Here is a 22,773-nt window from a genome sequence, read left to right on the forward strand (position 1 = left end):
GATGGAGTTAGCAGCATGGAAATCAGGCACTGATGTTTCTGTCACTAGGGGCTCAAGTTTCTGGGCTCCAGTACCTCGGCTGGTCAATACCACATCCTACCATCCCCACTTTGGACCCTTGGGCTAGAATGAGGTGTCTGCTCTGACTCATCAGCTGTGGGTCCTGATGTGGTCACTTCCTCCTTCTCACTGAACCACCACAGAACATCATCAGGCAGGAGGCATGGGGGTGGAGAAGCTTTCAAAGAAAGCCTCCTACGATGAAGCACTACAAAACCAGAGGGGAACTCAGGTCACCTAGCCCTCCTGCACCTCCTTCCTCTTCTGGAGTCTAAAAGGCAGCACAGAAAAACACCAGAAGCTCCAACCTGGACAGCCTTCCTGAGAAGATGTGGCCACTCCTGCTCCTACACCTGCTGGCCTTTTTCCTACTCCCTGAGGCAGAGGCAGGTAAGTTGCCATCCCCATCCTCACTGGCCCAATCCAGCCCACAATGGTCCCACACTCCTGTCCCTTCTGCACATCTCTGATCCATCTATCCACCAGGAATGTTCTGGAGCCCAACTCCCTTCCCATCTCCGACCCCCAAGCATGATGCCGGATAAGCTACAGGCAGAAATGACAGGGCAGAAGGCTATTCTCAGAAAAGCCAGTGGGCACAATACCTTTGCCCCCCAGGCCCTACCTTCCATCTAGAGAGTGGAACTTTCCTAGAAGTGCATGGGAAAGGGTAGAAAAATGCAGAGGCTTCCTTGTCTGTGATGAGACAGGTGGTCTCCTTAGGGTCTGCTTAGGAGAGTAGCCCAGAGCTCAGCATACCCCATAGTTGCTGGGTCACTGTCCCCAACACAGAAGACTGCCATTGCATTTGCTGCATCCCAAGGCCCCTAAGTCCCTATCTCCAGCTCTGCTTTTCTTCCCAGGCCTTTAGCAGTTTCCCTCTTTAAAGGATGAGCCACTGTGGTTGGCAACACCTCTGCTCTCCAGAGCCCCATAGCACTGGCCTTACCAACCTTTCTCCAGAGGCCCACTGAAGGCCATTCCTGCAGGCAGCCAACAAACCCTCAGGGGGCACTCACTATACATCAGGCGCTATGACACACCCGGCAACATCCAGTTCCCAAACTTAAGTCCTGGCCATGGCAAAGTGGCGCTGTCCTGAACATCACAGCACCACAGGGGCCTCAGACACTCATTTGAAACCAAGTGAAGTCAGGAGAGGAATTTCCAGGAGCTTCTGGGCCTTCACTCTCACTAAAACCGGTATGTTCACCTCCAACTAACCCCCCGCCCCGGCCCCCCATCCCATACTCTTTCAGCTCTCAGCCAGCTCAGGCTCCCAAGTGCCCAACAATTCTGAGTCATCAAGCAGATGTCTGCCTGATAAACTCAGTGAGGACAAAGAGCAAAACAGATTTTTCCTTCAGGGGAGATCATCGGGGGACATGAGGCAAAGCCCCACTCACGCCCCTACATGGCCTCCCTGTGCATTCAAGATGAAGATGAAGATGAAGAGGAGACAAGATGTGGCGGTGTCCTTGTGAAAAAAAACCTTGTTCTGACAGCTGCTCACTGCAATGGAAGGTGAGGGGCAACAGCTAACCCACAGCCCCTGAGAGCCCTGTCCTTCATCCCAGGGGCTGAAGCCCAGGGCAGCTCCCCAGGCCCCCGGTAACTCAAGCCAAGCAGAGCTCATCAGAGGGGCCCTCTGGGGTCAGGACTGCAGCCATGAAAGGTTAAGAAATAGGATGGGTAGGCTTTGGGCTCACAGAATCACAGGTGAGAGTCAGTGAAACAGATGAGAAGACAGGGACCACACTGGCCAAATAAAGCAGCAGTGGACGATTGCCACATGCACTGGGGTCAAAAGGAAAACTCAAGCAATTTCATGATATGGCTTGAGGGCAACAAAAAGTTCCCAGAAGCCTTACCCTAAGTGCCCCTGAGAAGCAGACTCACCCTGCCTTCCTGTGGCCTTGATTTTCCCTAGCTGCAGCCCTGCCCTGCCCCAGCTGTCACCTGCCCTCTCAGGCTCCTGAGCTCTATCTCCTGGGACTCCATGCCTCCACGTGAACACCCACTCTGCTCTCTGTACAGGTCAATCAATGTCACCCTGGGGGCCCACAACCTCCAGAAGCCCGAGAAGACCCAGCAGGTCATCAGGGTGAAAAGAGCTGTCCCCCATCCAGACTACAATGCTAAGGATATCTCCAATGACATCATGTTACTGCAGGTAAGAAAAGCTCCTGCTGCTCTTGCAGTTCTGGGTTCTCATTGTTTCTCCCCTCACTGTGACCTGTGCATCCCTTTCCTCCCATCCTGGCTGCCTGACCTGTCCCAGTAACTCAGGTGTCCCATCACAATGTTCAAGCCCAGAGACCACCGGCTGACCTGGGCTCTCTTGCCTCTTCCCCATCAGCTGGAGAAAAACATCAAGCCAACTGAGGCTGTGAAGCCCCTCGACCTGCCCAGGGGCAGGAACAGGCTGTGTCCAGGACAGAAGTGCACTGTGGCTGGCTGGGGACTGGTCGCCCCAAAAGGCAGATTCTCAGACACACTACAGGAGGTACAGCTGACCGTGCAGAAGGATATACTGTGTGAGAAGCGCTTTCACGATTACAACAGGACCACTCAACTGTGTGTGGGGAACCCGGCGAAAAACAAGGCATCCTTTCAGGTGATGCTGAGAATCTGCCTCACTTGGCTCTGGGGAAAGGGATGTTTGGGGAAGAACTGAGACCTGGAGAGCCAGGCAGTGTGAGACTCCTTCACTCTCTAGGCTGTAATTATTCTCTCTGAGAAGAAAACAGGGGAGCAACCAGTGCTGGGGTGAGATGGGGCTTCTGCAAGGCTACCATGCGCATGTGTCAATGTAAACATGGTGCTCCTCCAGAAGGATGAATTTGCAACACTCTGGCCTACGCAGAGGCACAGTGGTTAGAAAACTGCTCCCTGTGTGTGCAGCAGTTAAATCCTTGGAGCTGGCACCCACCTTGATTAATGAGCTCACCCGCTGTGCTAAGTGCTTGCCCCACCCACCCGCTTTTGTGTACTTACACAATAGACAAGAGCCACAGTCCCACAACATGTATGTAGGGAAGGAACCCAGAACCTGGGGGAACAGAGGGAGCTGCCACTTGGGGAGAAGTGAAGCAGTGATGATGCCCAGGCAGGGGCGCCCCCAGGGGCCTGCATGCCCTTGTATCTCCTACATGGAGGCCACACCAGGCAGCCTTCTCTGAGAGGAATTGAGAGGGCAGGACCAGGAGAGCTGGCTCAGTCCTTCCCTCTTTCTGTCTACAGGGGGACTCCGGGGGCCCTCTCATATGTCGCAATGGGATTCAGGGCATTGTCTCCTATGGATTCGACGATGGGACAGCGCCACGGGTCTTCACCAGACTCTCAAGTTTCCTGCCTTGGATAAAGAAAACCATGAAAAGCCTCAAATTGCAGGAGCCAGATGATCTTCTCTGGAGCTAATCCAAATCACACTGCGGGGAGGAACAAGGGGTGGTATCAGCAACCACATAAATAAATGTCTCTCAGCAGAATGGGAAGAGCTCCATTTTTGTTTACTCTTCAACCCTCATTCACAGGAACCACCACTGTGCTTAGAAGGCCAATCAATGGCACGATTCTGCTGTGTTCTCTTGCCTCCTCTTCCCCCTTGCCCCACCACCTCCACAAACCCCTTGCAAAGCTGTTACCCAACTCCTTCCTGGGCCACACCTCCAGGGCCTGCCCTTCTGCCAGGGTAGAGCTGAGCACCATTAGGAGAAAATATGAATCTCTGGGGTCCTGGGCTCAGCGTGAAGGTCTTATCTCCTTCCCCTTGTTACAAGGCAGAGAGGAAGGGAATACCACTGTGCAGCTGGACACCCAGCAGGCACAGCCTGGGGCTGCAGCTCAATGACATACCCCACCACACAGTGGGGCATGGGAGGAGACAGGGTTGGGGAGCCAGGGATGTTGAGCTTCCTGAGCAGGATATTTTCTCCCAGTGGCAGCTTATGGGGGACTTGCAGGGGAGGGAAGCAAAGCCTGAGAAACTCCTCATTCTCACCTGGGCTGAATTTCTTTCCTTGCCCTTTTCTGCTCTCTTCTGGGCTGATGACCCAGCTTGGTCTCCAGGCTCCTGATTCCCCCTTCTTCTTCAACCCTGCTAACCACTGAGAGTTCTCGAAGTCCACCCACTCCTGTCCCCTCCAGTCCATACTGATCTGAGCTCGACACTTCCTCACATCCCTCCCACACAGGACACCCAGCATTCCAAGGTTCCAGCAGGTGCTCATCACTGAGCTGCCACCCAGCTTATGTCCTGGCAGAGGGTTACCATGGGACCATGCCTGTGCTGGCACCATGCAGGGCCATGGAGGGCAGGGCTGGCAGGGGGTCTCTCCAGAAGACCTGGCCCCACCTCTCACTTGGGCAGAGCTAGCTCAACCCCTCACATTCAGCCCAGGGTCCCCCCATGCAATCAGTACCTACTGACCTCCTGGTTGCTCAGGACCCTTAGTCCGTTTCAGCCTGTTCCTCTGCGTCACTGCCGGCCTCTAGACTCAGACTCCTTGCTGGCCACTATAAGCTATATCAGCCTTTTGAATCAGAAAGGGCTCCTCTCTGCAATAGCACTGGAAAGCAAAATTTGCCCATCAACCAACGAATAAATGCTGATTGATCACCAACTAAGCGCCAGGTGTTGGGGGTATACAGTGAACACAATACAGATTCCATCACCTGAACCCAAGTGAAACTGACAGTGCTGACTCTCATTCCAATCCAATTCCCTCTCCCTCCTTCATGTGGGTCCACATGGCTTAGATCTCTGTGGGAAGCCCACGGGAGTAAAGTATGCGTGTTTTATCTTTATTGCCGGTTACACCCTGTTTGAACTCTACCACTTGTGGCTCTAGAACAGCAGCGTATGGAATTGGGAAGTGACTTTAGTTCTTTCATTTCTAGACGTGAAGTGACCAAGCTGGTCACCGAAGCATCCTTTCACACCTACTCACACACAAAGCACGCAGCAACAGCATCTCTTGGTGACCTTGAGTGTGTTACCAGGAAAGAGCAGTCTTGTCACACAACTACTGACTTGGAGCTGAAAAAATTAAAAAATCCCTGCATCTAACACTTACTAAGGATCTGCTGAAAAATGCAAAAAGGGAAAAATGTGAAAAGCAAAGCAAAAATAGTGTTTTTAAAAGTTGCCCAGACACATACCCATTTAGGTACAACATATATGAGGAAATGATTTCACGGTGTGAGGCAATGATTCTAAGTTTTCAGGAAATGATTCTATGGTTGAAACAAGCTTTAGAACCACTCTGGAGGTCCTCATCCTTTTCTGAGACCTAAGGGGGAGACAAAGTCCCAGGACGGTGTGGTGACCGAGTGAGATACCACCAAGTTAGGACAGAGCCAGGTCTGAGCCCAGGCCCTGACAGCCTGGCCAGCTAGAGGCCTTACATGTTTTCTAACACCCACCCTGTAATGACTTCCTGCCATCCCTGAACACGACATGAGCTTCTGTTCAGACACCTTGCTGGAGAGAAAGCCTCTGTGCTCCTGCGGCAGCCGTTCTACAAATATGCAGAACATGTTCTTTGGCCAGCTCAGGTCTGCTTGTGGGCACATTGGGAAGAGGCAGGTAAGCACCTTGGACATGCTGATTCTTTCAACTCTCCTTTGTCTGTGGAAGTATTTTCTTATCTCCCACATTTGAAGAAACCTGCTCAAAAATCTTTGTGATGAAAATTTAAAAAATATCTTACTAATGCCTCTACTCACCAAGACCCACATCCACACACTTCTTTGCTCCAGATGCACAAGAAGAGTCACGTCTCAGTGTGACTGGGAGACACCCACACAGCCAGCTCCTAGGGTGGGGGAATAGGCCTGAAGGAGTGCAAGATCTTGGTCATTTAATCCAGGAGCGTGTACTGAGACGGCTCTGCCTATCCTGCCCACCACCATACTTCTGCCAGGACCGCTCTCTGCAGACTTGTGAAACCCAACAGGGTTTATTCCCAGTCCTACCCCACGCAACACTGCATTTGAACAACAAATATATTTCGCTTGAAAGGAGTGCAGCAACAGGTTTCTTTTTTTCAAAGCCCCATTGTTAGACTACATTTCTCATCCACAGCTTCAGACGGCACAGTCAACATCAGGCAGGACAAAGAAAGCCACTTTTTTTTTAAGACTTTATTTATTTATTTTTTAGAGAGTGAAGGGAGGGAGAAAGAGAGAGAGAGAGAAACATCAATGTGTGGTTTCTGGGGGTCATGGCCTGCAACCCAGGCATGTGCCCTGACTGGGAATCGAACCTGCGACACTTTGGTTCGCAGCCCGCGCCCAATCCACTGAGCTACTCCAGCCAGGCAGAAAGCCACTTTTAAGCACAGAAAAGTCAAGTGGATGACCATCAAAGATAAAGATAAAGTTGAAAGTAGACAGAAGAAATAATACAGTACTTTAGAGGAAGCAACAATGTGAATAAAAATGAGTTTTTCTCCAGAAATAATGCAAGTCAGAAGACAGTGAAATGACACTTTTAAACAGTTCAAAGAAAGGAAAATAGGCAATCTCTTTCTGGAACTCAACTTGGAATTCTATGTCCAGTGAAAGTATTGTTCCAAAATGAAATAAAGACACAAAAGCTAGGTAACAGACTTTCTTGCCATCATACCTGCACTGAAAGAAATACTAAAATAAATTCTAAGCAGAAGGGAAAAAGAGAAATAAAAGTATAAAATGTGGCTAAGTATAAATGGTGGCAGGGAGAGGATACGTAGAAATGCATCATTACAATGTTCCACTTTGAGAAGGATACATGAACTTAAAGTACACTCTGGTATGTGAAGGGGGCATATTGTAATCCAGAGCCATTGAAGTAATATAGAGAGATATAACTAAAGCCAGGAAAGGAGACAAAATGAGATACAACAAAAGAAGGCAGGAAGAGAAGGACAAAGGAACAAAGAATAAATCACACAAATGGAAATCAAATACCAATGTGATATTCTTCAACACAACCCTCTCAGTGATTGCATTAAAAGCAAACAGATTATACACTCCAGCTAAAAGGCAGAGATCATCAGTCTGAATTTTCTTAAAAAGCAAGAGACAATTTTGTGCGGTTTGCAAAAGACCCAACTTAGACATAAACACATGGATAGAATGAAAGTGAAAGTATAAAAAAAAGATATATCCTGCAGCACCAATCACCACCCCCAAACACAAACAGCCATATCCAGGCAGTGTGCTGTTTAACTTTTGAATTTTGGGGTCACCTGTCAGCAAAAATACCATTTTTGACATTTATTTTTATTTCTCTTAATATGGGTGAAGTTGAGGCTCTTTTCATTATTTTTTAAATATATTTTACTGTGACCTGTGCAGGTCTTTGCCTATTCCTCTATCAGCTTTTGGGTCTTTTTCTTCTAGATTTTCAGAGTTCTTTATATATTAGATAGATTCACTCTTTAACTAAATTTGTTCCCAAGTTTTACATCTGCATTTTAAATTTTTGTATCTTTGAGTGTTTAAAAAGATTTTATTTATTTATATTTAGAGAGAAGGGAAGGGAGGGAGAAAGGGAGGAGTGAAACATGAAACACTAATGTGTGTTTGCCTCTAGTGCACCCCCGACTGGAGACATGGCCCGCAACCCAGGCATGTGCGCTGACTGGGAATCAAACTGGTGATACTTTGGTTTGCAGGCCCACACTCAATCCACTGAGCTACACCAGCCAGGTGAATTTTTTAAATATATTTTATTGATTATGCTACTACAGTTGTCCCAATTTTGCCCCCTCTGTCCCCCTCTGCCAAATACCCTCACTCTCTCCAGCATTCCTTCCACCTTAATTCATGTCAATGGGTCATGCTTGTAAGTTCTTTGGCTTCTCCATTTCCTATACTATTCTTAACCTCCCCCTGTCTATTTTGTACCTACCATTTATGCTTCTTATTCCCTGTACCTTTCCTGCCCCATTATTCCCCTCTCTCTCCCCACTCATGTCCATCCAAATGATCTTTATTTCTGTGACTCTGTTCCTGTTCTAGTTGTTTCCTTAGTTCATTTTTGTTTTTGTTTTTTAGGTTCATTTGTGTATAGTTATGAGTTTGTTGTCATTTTACTGTTAATATTTTTTATCTCCTTTTTCTTAGATGAGTCCCTTTGACATTTCACTTGATAAAGGCTTGGTGATGATGAACTCCTTTAACTTGACCTTATCTGAGAAGCACTTTATCTGCCCTTCCATTCTAAGTGATTACTTTGCCAGTAGAGTAATCTTGGATGTAGGTCTTTACCTTTTGTGACTTCAAATACTTCTTTGCGGCTCCTTCTTGCCTGTAAGGTTTCTTTTGAGAAATCAGTTGATAGTCTAATGGGAACTCCTTTGTAGGTCACTGTTTCCTTTTCTCTTGTTGCTTTTAAGACATTCTCCTTATCTTTAATCTTGGCTAATGTAATTATGAGGTGCCTTAGTGTGTACTTCCTTGGGTCTGACTTCTTTGGGACTCTCTGAGCTTCCTGGATTTCCTGGAAATCTATTTCCTTTGCCAGATTGGAGAAGTGCTTCTTCATTATTTTTTTCAAAAAAGTTTTCAATTTCTTGCTCTTCCTTTTCTCTGTCTGGTCCCTATGATTCGGATGTTGGAACATTAAAGTTGTCCCAGAGATTCCTAAGCCTCTCCTCATATTTTTGAATTCTTGTTTCTTGATTCTGTTCCATTTGAATATTTATTTCTGCCTTCTGGTTCGAAGCATTGATTTAAGTCCCAGTTTCCTTCCCTTCACTGCTGGTGCCCTGTACATTTTCCTTTATTTCACTTTTCATAGCCTTCACTTTTTCCTCTATTTTTTGACCATACTCAACCAATTCTGTGAGCGTCCTGATTACCAGTGTTTTGAATCCCACATCTGATAAGTTGGCTATCTCTTCATTGCTTAGTTGTATTTTTTTCCAGAGCTTTGATCTATTCTTTCATTTGGGCCCCTTTTTTTTTTTTTGTCTTGGTCCACCTGGTATGTAGTAAGGGGCAGAGCCTTAGGTATTTGTCAGGGCAGGGCAACCCGTGTCACTGCATTATGGTGCTGTCTGTGGGGGAGGGGTCAGAAAGGAATAATGCTGATTGCTCAGTTCTCAGTCGGCCTTCATTCACTTCCTCTGCTATTCACAAGCAAATTGGGCCCTTCTCGTGCTGATTTCTGGGTGGGTGGGTGTGGTTGTGTATGTTCTAGGACCCTGTGGGTCTCTCCAACAAACTCTTCAATGAGGCTAGCAGTTTCTCCCGCCACTGCAACCCCTACAGATTTTTACAGCCGTAAGTTTTTGAGGCTTTATTTCTCCACACTGGAACCCTGAGTTCTATGGTCTTTCTCCCCAGTTGTTCCTCCTGGTTTATCTGCACACAAGTGTGGAACCACCCACTCTGCCAGCCATATCCTTGTCCAGTTCTCCAGCTGCCGCCTTGGCATGAGTCCTCCCTGCCCAGCTGCCCATCTCCACCCCTCCTACCAGTCTGGATGCATGTTTTTTCTTTAACTCCTTGGTTGTCAGACTTCTATACAGTTCAACTTTCTGTCAGTTCTAGTTGTTTTTTTGTTTTTTAATTTGTTGTTGCCCTTCTTTTGGTTGCGTAAAGAAGCACAGTGTATCTATGTGTGTCTCCATCTTGGCCAGAAGTCCCTCAGAAAGGCTTTACCCATTCTAAGTTTATAAAGGAATTCATCCAGAACCCTGGCTGGTGTGGCTTAGTGGATTGAGTGCCAGCCTGTGAAGCAAAGGGTTGCTGATTAGTGTCCCAGTCATAGTACATGCCTGGGTTGCAGGCCTGATCCCCAGTAGGGAATGCACAAGAGGCAACCACATATTGACGTTTCTCTCCCTCTCTTTCTCCCTCCCTCCCCCTCTGACAATAAATAAATAAAATCTTTAAAAAAGAAGAAATTCATCCATCTTCATTCCTAATACATGTATCATTTTATTTTGTATATTTAAGTGTCTCATCTATTTGCAGTTTATTCTCATGGTTTATATGAAATATGATTCCAGCTTAACATCCTTAAACAATGACAATGTCAGCTGTGATAGGAAAATAAAACAAAGAAACAATACTATCTAGTTGTTCCAAATCACTTATCAAAAAGTCTATGTTTTTCCCAGTAAGTTTGAATGCCACCTTATTATGAACTACATATCCTTATTATGTACTTGGGAATGTTTCTTGACTTTCTATTCTGTTTCACTGGCTTATTTGTTTGTTCATGAGTCAGCACCATAGGATGTTTTTTAATATCTGACAAGCCTTACACTGTCCCTTATTTTTTTTCTTTTTGTCATAATTTTCTGAGATATTCTCATGTGACTTTGTCTACATAAGTTTTAGAAATTGTCTAGAACTCATGTAACACTAAAAGGAAAAAATGATATTTTTATTGGGATCACATTCAGTGTATATTAGCTTGGTACAAAGATGTCCAAAATGCAGTAGTTCTTTGGACAGTGGTGTGAAAATACTAGTGTCTTCCTGGCATTCATTCCCACTTCACAAGAGAGGAAATGTTGGAAAAACCAACCCTCTTCCACCTCTTCCATTCTCAGTATATGTGATTTGGACAGAGCAGACCCCAACCTCTACAAAGGCTGTGACCAGGCTGACAGGGATCAGTGGTTTCAACTCCTCTGACCACATCTACATGGACCTAAAGCAGGGTCGCAGGTTGTTATGACTGCTGCCGTGTATCTCCCATCCCTCAGGCTCTTTTTACATGATTACAATACTCTCCTTTTTAAATCTGGGTGAGGACTTTGGATTGTCCCAAGCAGTGGAATAATGTAGAATGGATAACATATGACTTCAAAGTCTAGGAAAGAAACAGAATACTTCTGCCAGGGCCAATTTGAGAGAGATGCTCACTCTGCAGAAGCCAACAATTGTTGCAAAGACAGAACAATCCTATACAGAGTGAGGAACTGACGCCCAGCAGAGTTAGCACCAACCACTGGCGTGCGTGGGTCAGCCTTCAGCTGATCCCAGACTCTAGGCTTCAAGCCTCTCCTGACATCAAGGGGAGCAAAGAGGAGCTATTCACACTAAAAAACCCTGACCCAAATGCATATTCATGAGCAAAATAAATGTTGTGTTTTAAACCACTCACTTCTACTTAACACCAGCCCTCTTTAGCATTGCTGCCACACCATTCTGTCCATCCCTCTAACTGTGGCCTTCACCATCTTTATCTGATCAGATGGTTTTGTCACCCCCACAAAAAGCAAGAAATGTCATCCCAAGTACCCCTAACTCTCAGAAAAAAGGGGGCCTCAATAAATAGAGAGATCCAAGGGAATGAGGGATTCTTGCATGCAGTATCATGAGACTCAGGTTTATGAGGTTCAGAGGCCAGCTACTGGCTGATGCAGACACACCAACTGCCTATTTATAGTCTGCAGTTCCTGTTTCCAGCTGGTGTAGTCATCTCCTAGTCAAGAACTACCGGTGATTATGTGGTTACTGATAACATCTTACTCTAATCAGGCCTCTATGCAGAGAGCCTTATATGATCAGAGCCTTATGTGATCAGGGCCACACCACCAGAGAACCTGGTTGTCAGAAGACCAGGAGGAAGCACCAGCAGCTCTGACTTGGGCAACCTTCCTAAGGAGATGCAGCCACTTCTGCTCCTGATGGCCTTTCTTCTGGCCCCCAAGGTGGAGGCAGGTGAGTGACTACCTCCCAACAGAAGCCCAGTCCCATGCCACACTGGCACAGCATGCTCAGATGCTACACTGAGACACATCCTGGCCCTGGTCCATCCCCAGGAACTTTCTCAACTCTAGAGTCAACCTCCCTCAAAGACTAACAAATCTGATGTTGAACGAAAACTTAGCAGGAATGGCAGGGCAGAAGGCTGCTCTCCAGGAGGGCCCATGGGTGCTCTACCCTTCCCGTGTGATCTGGAAAGCGAGGTTTGGGGTTTTTTTTACAAAGCCATCTGAAAGAATGTCGGAAGATGGAAATGAGAAATAATTCCCCAGGAAATGGCAACTTGGAAAAAGGGGCTGGCTTCTGTAATCAAAGTAAGGCCCACTAACTTTCTAACTCAGTGTCTTAAAATCTACATTCAATCTCCACCCACTTCTCCAAGATTTGTAAAGAAGCTGAGGACCCAGTCAATCCCAGAGTTGGTGGCTTCCTGGTCCCCTTAACACTTGTGTTTGGCTGTTTCAATCTCAAGTTCTCTCTGGTAGTTTTCCAGTCACAGTGTTCGGAATATCACAGACCAGCAGGAGCTTAGTGAGTCTGGGGAAGAGCAAGGAGCGAGGACCCAGGGAGCATGGGGGAAGGATTTTCCAGGATCTGCAGGCCCTCCACCACCTGTTTCAAACATAAATATTGTCTGCCCACATACGTGACTGCAACAGGATGAAGGAATCAGGACAACTCTTCTCTTTGTCAGAGGGAGAATCTGAATCTTGTGGGTCACGTGGCAAGCCAGGGATGTTGCCCAAGAAACCTGCAGGACCTCTTCTTGGTTACAGCTGATGGCTGATGACTACATTCCCCACTGTCTGCCACCCAACTCCTCCCCGCCCTGCTCCTGTCTGTCCCAGCCTCCCTCTTTCCAGCCTTTGGCTCCATGAGTACAGTAGGCAGGGCAGAATTTTTGTTTCAGGGAAAATCATTGGAGGGCAGAAGGTCAAGCCTCACTCTCGTCCCTACATGGCATTTCTTCGGGTCACATCTCCAAAACGTAAAACATGTGGAGGTTTCCTTGTGCGTGAGGATTTTGTGCTGACAGCAGCTCACTGCTGGGGAAGGTAAGGAGCAGAAGCTGGGCCCCCACCCTTCTGCAGCTACCTCTCAGGGCAACATCTTCTCAGGGGTGGCAGACCTAGTCACACAATGGAACACTTCAGAGAACAGGTAAGCTTTGGGGAGAGAGGGACAGCTCACTGCAAGTAGCCTGTTGCAGACAGGAGGGAATGACCAAAGGTGGCATAGAGAGGAGGCCGAGGTTATTCCCTGGAGCCCAGGGTACAAATGTGAGAAACTAACGGTTTTGTTTAGAGACAGGCAGGCTCAGTACATGGCTGAGCACCCTAAATCTGCTCCAGGAAATGCCACCTAGTCCAAGCTGCCAAGAAGTAGAGGACACAGTGATGCTTAGGCCCAGGGCCCCATCCCTTATAATTCCTCTCTGCTCCAGTCCCCCCTCGTCCCCAGCTGTCCTCTTTCCTACACAGCCCTTGGTCTGCATCTGCTGTGACTCTACATCCCCCTCTGCCCTCTGTGCAGCTCAATCAAAGTCACCCTGGGGGCCCACAACGTCAAAAAACACGAGGAGACCCAGCAGATTATCCCGATGAAAAAAGCTATCGCCCACCCAGACTATCGTCCTAAAGTCAATGACATCATGTTACTACAGGTAGGGCCCATTGCTCCACTGGTCCTTGCACATCTTGAACCTGGAGTCTTGCATCTCCTGTGACCTCCTTCCTGTCCCTCTTCTTAGTAAGACTCCTTTACTTGTCCCGGGTCCCTGAAGAAGCAACCCTATGACTGTCCCTGCAGTCTGTGGGCCCTTCATAAATCAGAATTCTTCTTCTCTGCCTTTAGCTGCAGAGGAAGGCCAACCTGACTGCCACCGTGAGTTGCCTCAAGCTGCCCAAGATGGGAGAGAAGGTGAAGCCAGGCATGGTATGCAGTGTGGCCGGCTGGGGGCGCCTTGACCTGAACACCACCACAAACACGCTGCACGAAGTAGACCTGAAAATCCAAAAGGACAAGCTGTGCACCTCTCGGTACAAAAGCCATTACAACGGAACCACACAGATATGCGTGGGGGACCCAAAAGAGAATCGGTCTTCTTTTCGGGTGAGCTTCCCAGCATTGTCCATGGCCAGCCCTGAACACGCCCCAGCATCGTTGGGACCTAGAACAGTGGGAACTAGCCACAGCCCTATGTCCTCAACCTTTCCATCAATCCAGCCTCTAGTCCTGTCTCCCAGGGGGAAGATGAGAGGCTGTCCCACAGCTGCTTATGGTCAGAGGCTTCCTGAGGAGGAGGGGGCAGGGAAGAAACCATCAGAGTCAGGTTGAAGACCTGAGACCTAGTGAAATGATAAGACATGCCCTGGCCCTGACTTCCCACACAGCCCCTTAACAGATACCACCCACCTCTAGAGCACCTCAGTCCTTCCTCCCTCTGCCCACAGGGAGACTCTGGAGGCCCCTTTGTGTGTAACAACGTGGCCCAGGGCATCGTCTCCTTCGGAAAAAAGAATGGGAAACCTCCGCGTATCTACACTAGGATCTCCGCCTTTCTGCCCTGGATAAATAGAACAATGAGGCACCTCCTACTGCAGAAACAAGACTGAAGCACCCTGAAATCGATCCTTCTATCTTTCTTCTCTGGGGCACAGGCCAGAACTGGAAATATGAAGACAGGGTGGAGGGCAGGCTACCAGACACATAACTTGAATCTCTAGAGCGAAAATCGCTGAGTCCTCCATTATTCACCAAAAACGTTTGTTAACTACCTACTATGTGTCTGGTGTTAGGAATAAGGAAATTAAGAACTAAATTTCCTCTAATAGACAAGAACCACATTGTAGCTAAAAGGAAATGATAAGGGAGACACAGGGCAGTTAAGCAAACATCCCGTGTCTAGCAGACGCTCTCCCCTGGATAGGGTAGATAAGCAGTGCTTTGTAGTTTTTAATGAGAAAATAGAGAACTAGCTAGCTAGAGCCAGGAGATTACTAGGTTAATGAACAAACAGCCTGCCTTCCCGCCTTATGCAAAAATGCTTGGTTTGAAATTCCCGCACGCAGTCTCTGTAAGCAAATTGCTAACTGCCACGTCTGCTTCTGTATAACGCTTGCTTGCCTGCCCCTATATAAGAACGTAGTTGTACGCGCTCGCAGCGGCTCTCGTTTGCAGCTCCTTGTGGGCACTGTGTCGCTGGACACTTTGAGAGTTCGCCCCTGCGCAGGTTAAACTTGGCCAATAAAATAACACCTTTGAACCCCTGAAAGTCTCCGATATTGGTTCTCGAGTGTGCTGGATGCTACATCTGGCAACCATCTGTTCACATTTCTGATTTGTTAGAGGCTTTCCCCTTTGGCATACTGCACCTTCCACATCCAGAATAAAAAAATCATGTTGCATTGTTGCCCAGCTCCTTCCAAATATACCTCCCCAATGCCAGCTCCTTCTGCAAGGCAGAATGTTAACTCTATCAGGAAAACAGAGACATCCCCCAGGAAAAGGGGACCGTCTTATCTTATCTCATCCCTATTGTCTTCCTTCTTCAAGCTACACCTGCACCCCTACCTCACACAGCCCTAATGCCAGTACACAACATAAAAAAAATGCCAAAAATTGGGTGGACGATTTCCTAAGAAGCTCTGGAGTAACAGGCCACTTTTCTGCCCTAACTGAAATAAGTGGGAAGATTTTGGAAAAGTATAGCGTACCCCATGTAGCACTCCCCTCTCCATTCCCCACAGCAAATCAGAGAAGCTTGAAAGCCTGAGAAGTTCAGGAAGGCTCTTCAGTCCTCACAGAACCAGCTCAAGTCCCTATCACAGCCCTGACTTGGGCCCAGAGCCCAGTGCAGCCCCTGGTGTTATGGCAGCCCATCCACTGCAGTCTGCCTCCCCACCTCCTGTTGATCCCTGTGTGTATGTATGTCCAAAGGAAACCCAAATCTTTTTTATACAACTGGATTAAGAAAAGGAATCTCATTTTAAACATAAAACTTAGAGAAGGGGAGACTAAAAAAAAGGAAGTGGTTTGCTAAATATCTGCCATTGATGAATGTGCTTCAGCTATGGGAAAGTATATTTTGGGTATGAAAGTTGATACATATTCATCATAGAAAAACAGTTAAACATAGAACAGGTAAATAAGAAAATGAAAATTACCTAGAATTCCACCTCAGAGGTCATCATCACAGATACTTAAGCATGCATTTTTCCACTCTTTCTCTATGTATTCATAAAATGCTGTCCCTAGCACAGAATTGGGATTGGGCTGTTTAGGACTCATAATGCCTTCCTTTCCACTACTTTCTTCTGCCATCGTACTGATGAGAGTGTTGGGATAGTCTGTTCACAATTGTTTATGATTGTTCAACCCAGTGACCTCAGAGACAGGTTCTCTGGACTCTCAATGCAGGAAATGGACTCACCGTTTGGGGTATTTGGGTGTGTCCAGGACAAGACCAGCCTCTGCCTCATGCCACCAAGCAGACCCCTCACCATAGCCCTTCCCTTCTTGTACTCTAAACACAGATTCTCAGTCAACTCCAGCAGACTGTCAGCTTCTCAAGGGCAGGGGCCATGTCTCTCATATCCCTGGACCTGGCATGATGAACAATTCCTCATGATTTCATCAGAATGGAAAAAAAGCCAGGAGCCCAGAAATGAAAATATTCTTGAGTTAGTCTCTGGGATTTCTGACATCCCAAACCCTCTACTGGCTACAGCCATAGCCTTCACTTTCTTGTTTCTTCTTCTAGCTTGTGTCTCGTGGCTTAGCAGTGAGAGTGCAAAGGTGGTGACAGTGCCATTGTCATCTAACCACGCCAGAGAACTTCAACAAACCCCCTTGTGTGATAACACCTAACAAAACTAGAGGGGTGTGGTCCAGGAAGTGTGTGAGGTAACTGAGCCATTCTTCCCTTGCTCCCCTTAGGGGCGTTGTATCTAGAGAAAAAGAAACACCAGCAGCTCTGACCTGGGCAGAACTTTTGGGAAGATGCAACCACTCCTGCTCTCATTGGTCTTTCTGTCTCCCCTCCACCTCCCAGCCCCACTGACACTGGGACTGGTAGGTGACCATCCCCATTCCAGAGGCAGAAGCCCATCTCACAAACCCCCTGTACTCCTGACCATTCTTGCCCAGCACAGGCAGGGACTTTTCCTCCACTTGAGCCCAGGAACTTTCCAAATGCCAGCTTCCATCCCAGCCTCAAACTAACAAGTCCGATGATGGATGAACATTCAACAAGGATGGTCAGGAAGTAGGGTGTGCACTAAAAAGTTTAGCAGCTGTTAGCTTCTCTCTATCACCTAGAAAGTGAGTTGTTCATAGAAAAGCATTTGGCAAAAGATGGGAAGCTACAAAAGACAAGTCATTAAAACCCCTCATTCCAGGAAAGGAACCTCAGACAAACCAGGAACAGTGGTGGAAGTTGTTGCTGTCCCCCGGCTTAAGAGCCAGTTAAATTTCTCAGGAGATATAGGCTGGCTGTGGCCCCTCACCTTCCACTGCAGTGAGCCACTATCAGAACAGAGTTCTCTCGCACATGGACACACCACACTGGGTCTCCTCCTCACCTCCTCACCATAATCCATGCCCAGGAGAGGAGATCAGGGTTTGATGGATTTCAGATGCACCAGAGGATGGCCAACAAAGCTTCCTGGTTGCCTTGGCTCTGCCCCAGGCCTGAGCAGCCCATTTTCAGCCCTAACCCCCTACTTCCCCAGCCCTCGGCTACTGGGGTCACCCCTGCCTGGTTTCAGGAAGCTGTAACCCCCCATGGCTAAGGCTGAGTAGGAGACCTCCAAACCAGGAGATACTAAGGAGACAAAGCTTATCTCACTGGTGGGAGCACTGCCTGCTGCTTGCCTAGCCCCACTGCTTGGTCGGTTAGCCAAAGATGGGTAACATTTCTCAGAGGAGAATGGAGCTAAGACAGGCATGATCACGTGGGAAAGGCCCCCCGGGGAAAAGATTCAGGGGGTTGTGGAAATAAGGGGGTGATCAACCCCTGCCCCCTCGGCTTTGACAAAGCCTGAGTTCTTGTTCTGGCTGTGAGACATCCAAATCTCTCAGTTGCCTTTGTCTCCTCTGCCTGACTCAGGCCTGCAGATATAACAAGGGGCAGTGCAGTCCAGACCAGAGTCTGCAGACCCCTAGAGTAATTAGACCCGGGGCATAGAATATGCAAGATCCTGTGAGACCTGCTTGCTGAGGATGCTCTTAAATTAGAATATGAAGGCACAGGTAGGAAACAAAACTAGCCTTAGAGGTCCCATAGCTTTTAGGTGATAAAACCCCAAACTCAGTATGAGCCCTTTCAGCTCTTTGAAAGTTACCTACTCATTTGATCTTCCCTGCCAGACTATAATCAACAAACTGTATCTGTGTTCTTAATAAAAGTCTGCTCAGGCGGGAAGGCGCAGCACTCCCCCCTTGAGGGAGTGGCCGTCCTGTCCCTATTCCTCCACAGGACTTGGTAGTCCGTGTGTATGTTTCTCGTGTCTCGAGCATCTGCAGCGCTCGTGGTCACCGCAGGCCGATGACAGCCTCACTTGGCTGCTCCACTATCTGTTCCCTCCCCCTTTCCTGTGGCCTGGAAACCCACCAAACATCAGGCAAAAGCTAACTGGAGTCCATGCATTCGTGCAGCCAAAAATGTCCACTGAGAATCTAGGATATGTTAGGCCCTGGACATGAGGATCTTAGAAAAATCCAATTCCATACGCTCATAAATTGATGATTAGAAATAGCACCAGTTGGACTGTTAGCACCGGCTCAGAGAGTCAGGGAGACTCACTGAGTCCTAGTCACATCCCTTGAGGCTCCACCATCTTCAAGACGGGTCTTCTCTCCTCAATACATGTGTCTCAGTAAGACTCAGAGTGTAAGCACTATATCTCCCTTTCTTACAAGATAATTCTAAAGCTTGAAGTTCAGAAAAGTTTATTTGGCCACAGAAGAACCTAAGAGACATTCCCCATCCCCTTGTCTTTAGGGCACTTAGACCACCTATCTCAATCATCACCCTCCTAATCTTTCCCTCTTGACCACAGACACTGCCAGCCACCCAGCTTCAAGCCACGTCCTTCAAAGAAAATGATCAGGGGACATGAAGCAAAGTCCCACTCCTGCCCCAACATGGCCTCCTGCACATTCCTTTCCATGGCCTCCCTGAACATTCAAGGTGAACAGAAGATGAGGTGTGGTGGGGTCCTTGTGAAAAAAAAACTTTGTTCTGACAGCTGCTCACTGCAATGGAAGGTGAGGGGCAGCAGCTAACCTATAGCCCCTGAGAGCCCTGTCCTTCATCCCAGGGGCTGAAGCCCAGGGCAGCTCCCCAGGCCCCCGGTAACTCAAGCCAAGCAGAGCTCATCAGAGGAGCCCTCTGGGATCAGGACTGCAGCCATGAAAGGTTAAGAAATAGGATGGGTAGGCTTTGGGCTCAGAAAATCACAGGTGAGAGTCAGTGAAACAGATGAGAAGACAGGGACCACACTGGCCAAATAAAGCAGCAGTGGACGATCACCACATGCACTGGGGTCAAAAGGAAAACTCAAGCAATTTCATGACATGGCTTGAGGGCAACAAAAAGTTCCCAGAAGCCTTACCCTAAGTGCCCCTGAGAAGTAGAGTCACCCTGCCTTCCTGTGGCCTTGATTTTCCCTAGCTGCAGCCTGGCCCTGCCCCAGCTGTCACCTGACCTTCTCAGGCTCCTGAGCTCTATCTCCTGTGACTCCATGCCTCCACGTGAACACCCACTCTGCTCTCTGTACAGGTCAATCAATGTCACCCTGGGGGCCCACAACCTCCAGAAGCCCGAGAAGACCCAGCAGGTCATCAGGGTGAAAAGAGCTGTCCCCCATCCAGACTTCAATGCTATGGATAAGACCAATGACATCATGTTACTGCAGGTAAGAAAAGCTTCTGCTGCTCTTGCAGTTCTGGGCTCTCATTGTTTCTCCCCTCACTGTGACTTGTCCCTCCCTTTCCTCCCATCCTGGCTGCCTGACCTGTCCCAGTAATTCAAGTGTCCCATCACAATGTCCAAGCCCAGAGGCCACTGGCTGATCTGGTCTCTCTTGCTGTTTGCTTGTCAACTGGAGAGAAACCTCCAGCTGACTGATGCTGTGAAGCCCCTGTGCCTGCTCAGGGGCGAAGGCAAACTGAGGCCTGCACAGATGTGCACTGTGGCCAGCTGGGGGCCATGGAGATGGGTACTTTAGCAACCACTTGTCTGAAGGTGGAGCTGACAGTTCACAATGATGGGAATGCATGTCATGCTTCCCCAGATAATATAGCGGGAATATCAGGTTGATGTAGGGCATCCAGAAGAGAGAAAGACCAGCTTTGAGGTCAGGTTTCTAGCATTTAGCTTGACAGGTCCCAGGAGAGAGGAACTTGGGGAGCTCTGGGGTATGGGAGTAGTGATCTCTTCATGCTTCCTCCTGAGAGTTTGGACAGTGTGGTCCACAAACCCAGTCTTCAGTGTTTTCTCCTGGGTAGATAAGGGCAGGGGGTAAGGAAGAATCAGTCATCCTATAGCAGTGGTATCATCAGAGTCTCCCCGAGGACTGGAGGGAAAGGCTTGGTGTAGGTCAAGCTGGAAAGAAGAGTCAAAGGCCAGCTGCAGCCTTGGGACATAGGGGGACAAGAAGCCCTGCCCTGGCCCTGATCCCTGACACAGCCCCTAACAGAGACTGCCCACCCTGGGCAGCAGACAGGACAGGACCATAGCAAATACATCTCTAGAACCAGTACCAGTGAAGTCTTATCTCAGTGAACCACTTTCAACAGGCAACAACACTGCCCCAGGCAGCCCTCTGCTAGAAATTCTGGGTGTGGCTTCTTCCTAACTCCTCCAGCCAACTAAACCCCACACAGTATAGTTTCTCACCCATTTTGGACTGAGTCTAAACTCCATTACTAAAAAGACAATCTTCTGTCTCTAGAAATGGTCCTCTCTGGGCCTCAGAAAATTCTTACCTTCTCTAAGTTAAATAGCATCACCAACCCCCTGACAAACTGGCAGAGGGAGGAGCAGGTCAATGGAAGGGGAATAACTCCAGGGACTCAGAGGCCAGGGGGCCATGCCATGGGCACTCAGCATCCTGTTTCCAAGCCTCTCTCTCCAGTGGGGGCAGGGTTCTCCCACAGCACTGAGATGCTCCTATGATGGCCCTCAGCCTCCCTCATGTCCCATTCCCTTGCTATTCGCTGCTCTGCCCTGGACCAGCATCAGCTCAGTCAGTCTCCTTCACCCACTGGCTGTCCTTCCCACACCAGCCCTTGTTTTCTCTCCGAGTGCCCAGGCCACCAGCTTCTTCCACCCAGATCCACCCTATTTGGAGCCAGACTCTCTCATCTCCCTAACAGAGTTCCCAACGTCCAGTGTGATTTCTCCTCTATTGCTTCCTCCCAAGACAGGAACTGTGAGCCCACCTGATCCTATCAGAAGAGCCAGAATCCACCTCTCACTTGGGCAAGGCCAGCTCAGTCCCTCTTTCCCCAGCATCCTCCAGGAACTCGGCCACTCAGCTGCCTCAGACCGTATCAGCCTGGCCTCACCACAGGCCTGGACTTCCCTGCTGGCAACCTGGGTTATGGTGAGCCAGAGGGCTCCAAGCTGCAGGGCTGGAAAGTACCACTCTGCCATCCATCAGTAGATCAAATGCTCTTCTATCTGTTTCTGCCAGGCACATAACAGGCTTTGTCCTTGCCACTGGGAAACTTACTATAATGAGAAATCTCTCTAAATTTTCCTGGTTTCTTCCTTCTGCCAGGCAGATCAGTTTAGCACAGAGAGATCTGTATTTGGAATCCACAAGAAATCTTGTCTTGAAAATAAGTAAATTCTCAGTATTTTATCTTTATAACACACACAGTTCCACATGCATGATTGTGTTCGATTCCAAAATGGCAGCGTGAAACTGAGACCCACATGTCCCTAGGTTTCCAATCCATTCCATGGAGTCCATGCCTGGAGGTGAGGGAGGAGGGAGAAGGCAGCCAGGAAAGCCTTACCTTTACTTATATTACATGTAAAAGGCATAAGCTTCAATTCACAAACCCAGAAAATGCCACACTTTAAGTGCAAGACAGTTTATTATGACCCAGATGATCTTACTTCAGAGTTCTGTGTCCTTCAAACAGCACCACCAGTGACAGATGTGACAGAACACAACAAATTCACTACAAACAGAAAATATATAGTGTGGGACCCACATCAAAAAGGGAAGCAACTTTCCTAAAAAGAGTAACAAATAAGTCACAGGGATAGGAGAAGCAAAATCCAGCCCATTTTAAACACAAGATGAAAAGCCAATGAAAGCTTATTTTCACACAAGACCGTCCTTACATCCCTGTGCCAGGTGTTCCCTGGGGCTCACAGCCCTGGCAGAAGCACAGGTGAGAGAAGCGCTGAATGTGTGTGTGGGATGGGCAGGTGAGCAGTAGAACGTGCATGAGCCAAGGGGCAACTTTGGGTCCAGCAGCAAAACACGACTCTTAGGAGAAGCCAGCACACCAAAGAAACAGAGGCCCCAGATAGTCAGCCACAAGGAGCTCCACAGGGCCTCAGAGTGTAAGCCACAGCCAGCAGCAGAGAGGCCAAGGTTGTGTGGCCTCGAAGGACAGCACCTGATGGGTCTGCCTCCCCCTCACACCTGAAAGGAGCCCTTGACACAGGATCACATACATTAGGAAGAAAACTGTTCCTTATAGAGACTGGGCATCATGAAGATTGGGCAGCTCTTGGTTGTACATGTTCCCTTAAAATGATTTCTATGTATGTTTACATTTATTACTCCCTTTTTTGATTTTTATTTCTCACGCCTCTAGTTATTTTTATTTCTAGGATGTTTATTCAGTGTAAGATCTCAAGTGTGTGGGGGGGCAGGTATATTCATAAAGGTAATTATCACACCATTATTGAATAGATTTAAAATTGGAATTATATTCATCTCCAGTATAAGGAAATAGTAAAATATA

At 48.1% G+C, this 22,773-nt stretch overlaps 2 protein-coding genes across 2 annotated transcripts; both read left to right on the forward strand.

Moving 5' to 3' along the window:
- The first annotated feature begins 275 nt into the window (after nt 1–275).
- On the forward strand, nt 276–3,521 carry LOC114492846 (granzyme B(G,H)-like). Its single transcript, XM_028507418.2, has 5 exons — nt 276–450; nt 1,428–1,584; nt 2,098–2,233; nt 2,420–2,677; nt 3,304–3,521. Exons 1-5 carry the CDS (start codon nt 390–392, stop codon nt 3,478–3,480), a joined length of 789 nt encoding a protein of 262 aa, XP_028363219.1. The 5' UTR covers nt 276–389; the 3' UTR covers nt 3,481–3,521.
- Nucleotides 3,522–11,601: 8,080 nt separating this feature from the next.
- Nucleotides 11,602–14,564, forward strand: LOC114492886 (cathepsin G-like). The gene is made up of 5 exons (XM_028507502.2): nt 11,602–11,733; nt 12,689–12,833; nt 13,312–13,441; nt 13,633–13,890; nt 14,232–14,564. Exons 1-5 carry the CDS (start codon nt 11,679–11,681, stop codon nt 14,391–14,393), a joined length of 750 nt encoding a protein of 249 aa, XP_028363303.1. The 5' UTR covers nt 11,602–11,678; the 3' UTR covers nt 14,394–14,564.
- Nucleotides 14,565–22,773: the final 8,209 nt, after the last annotated feature.

This window comes from Phyllostomus discolor, chromosome 1, assembly GCF_004126475.2.
Source record: "Phyllostomus discolor isolate MPI-MPIP mPhyDis1 chromosome 1, mPhyDis1.pri.v3, whole genome shotgun sequence".
In the NCBI taxonomy this organism is placed as follows: Eukaryota; Metazoa; Chordata; class Mammalia; order Chiroptera; family Phyllostomidae; genus Phyllostomus; species Phyllostomus discolor.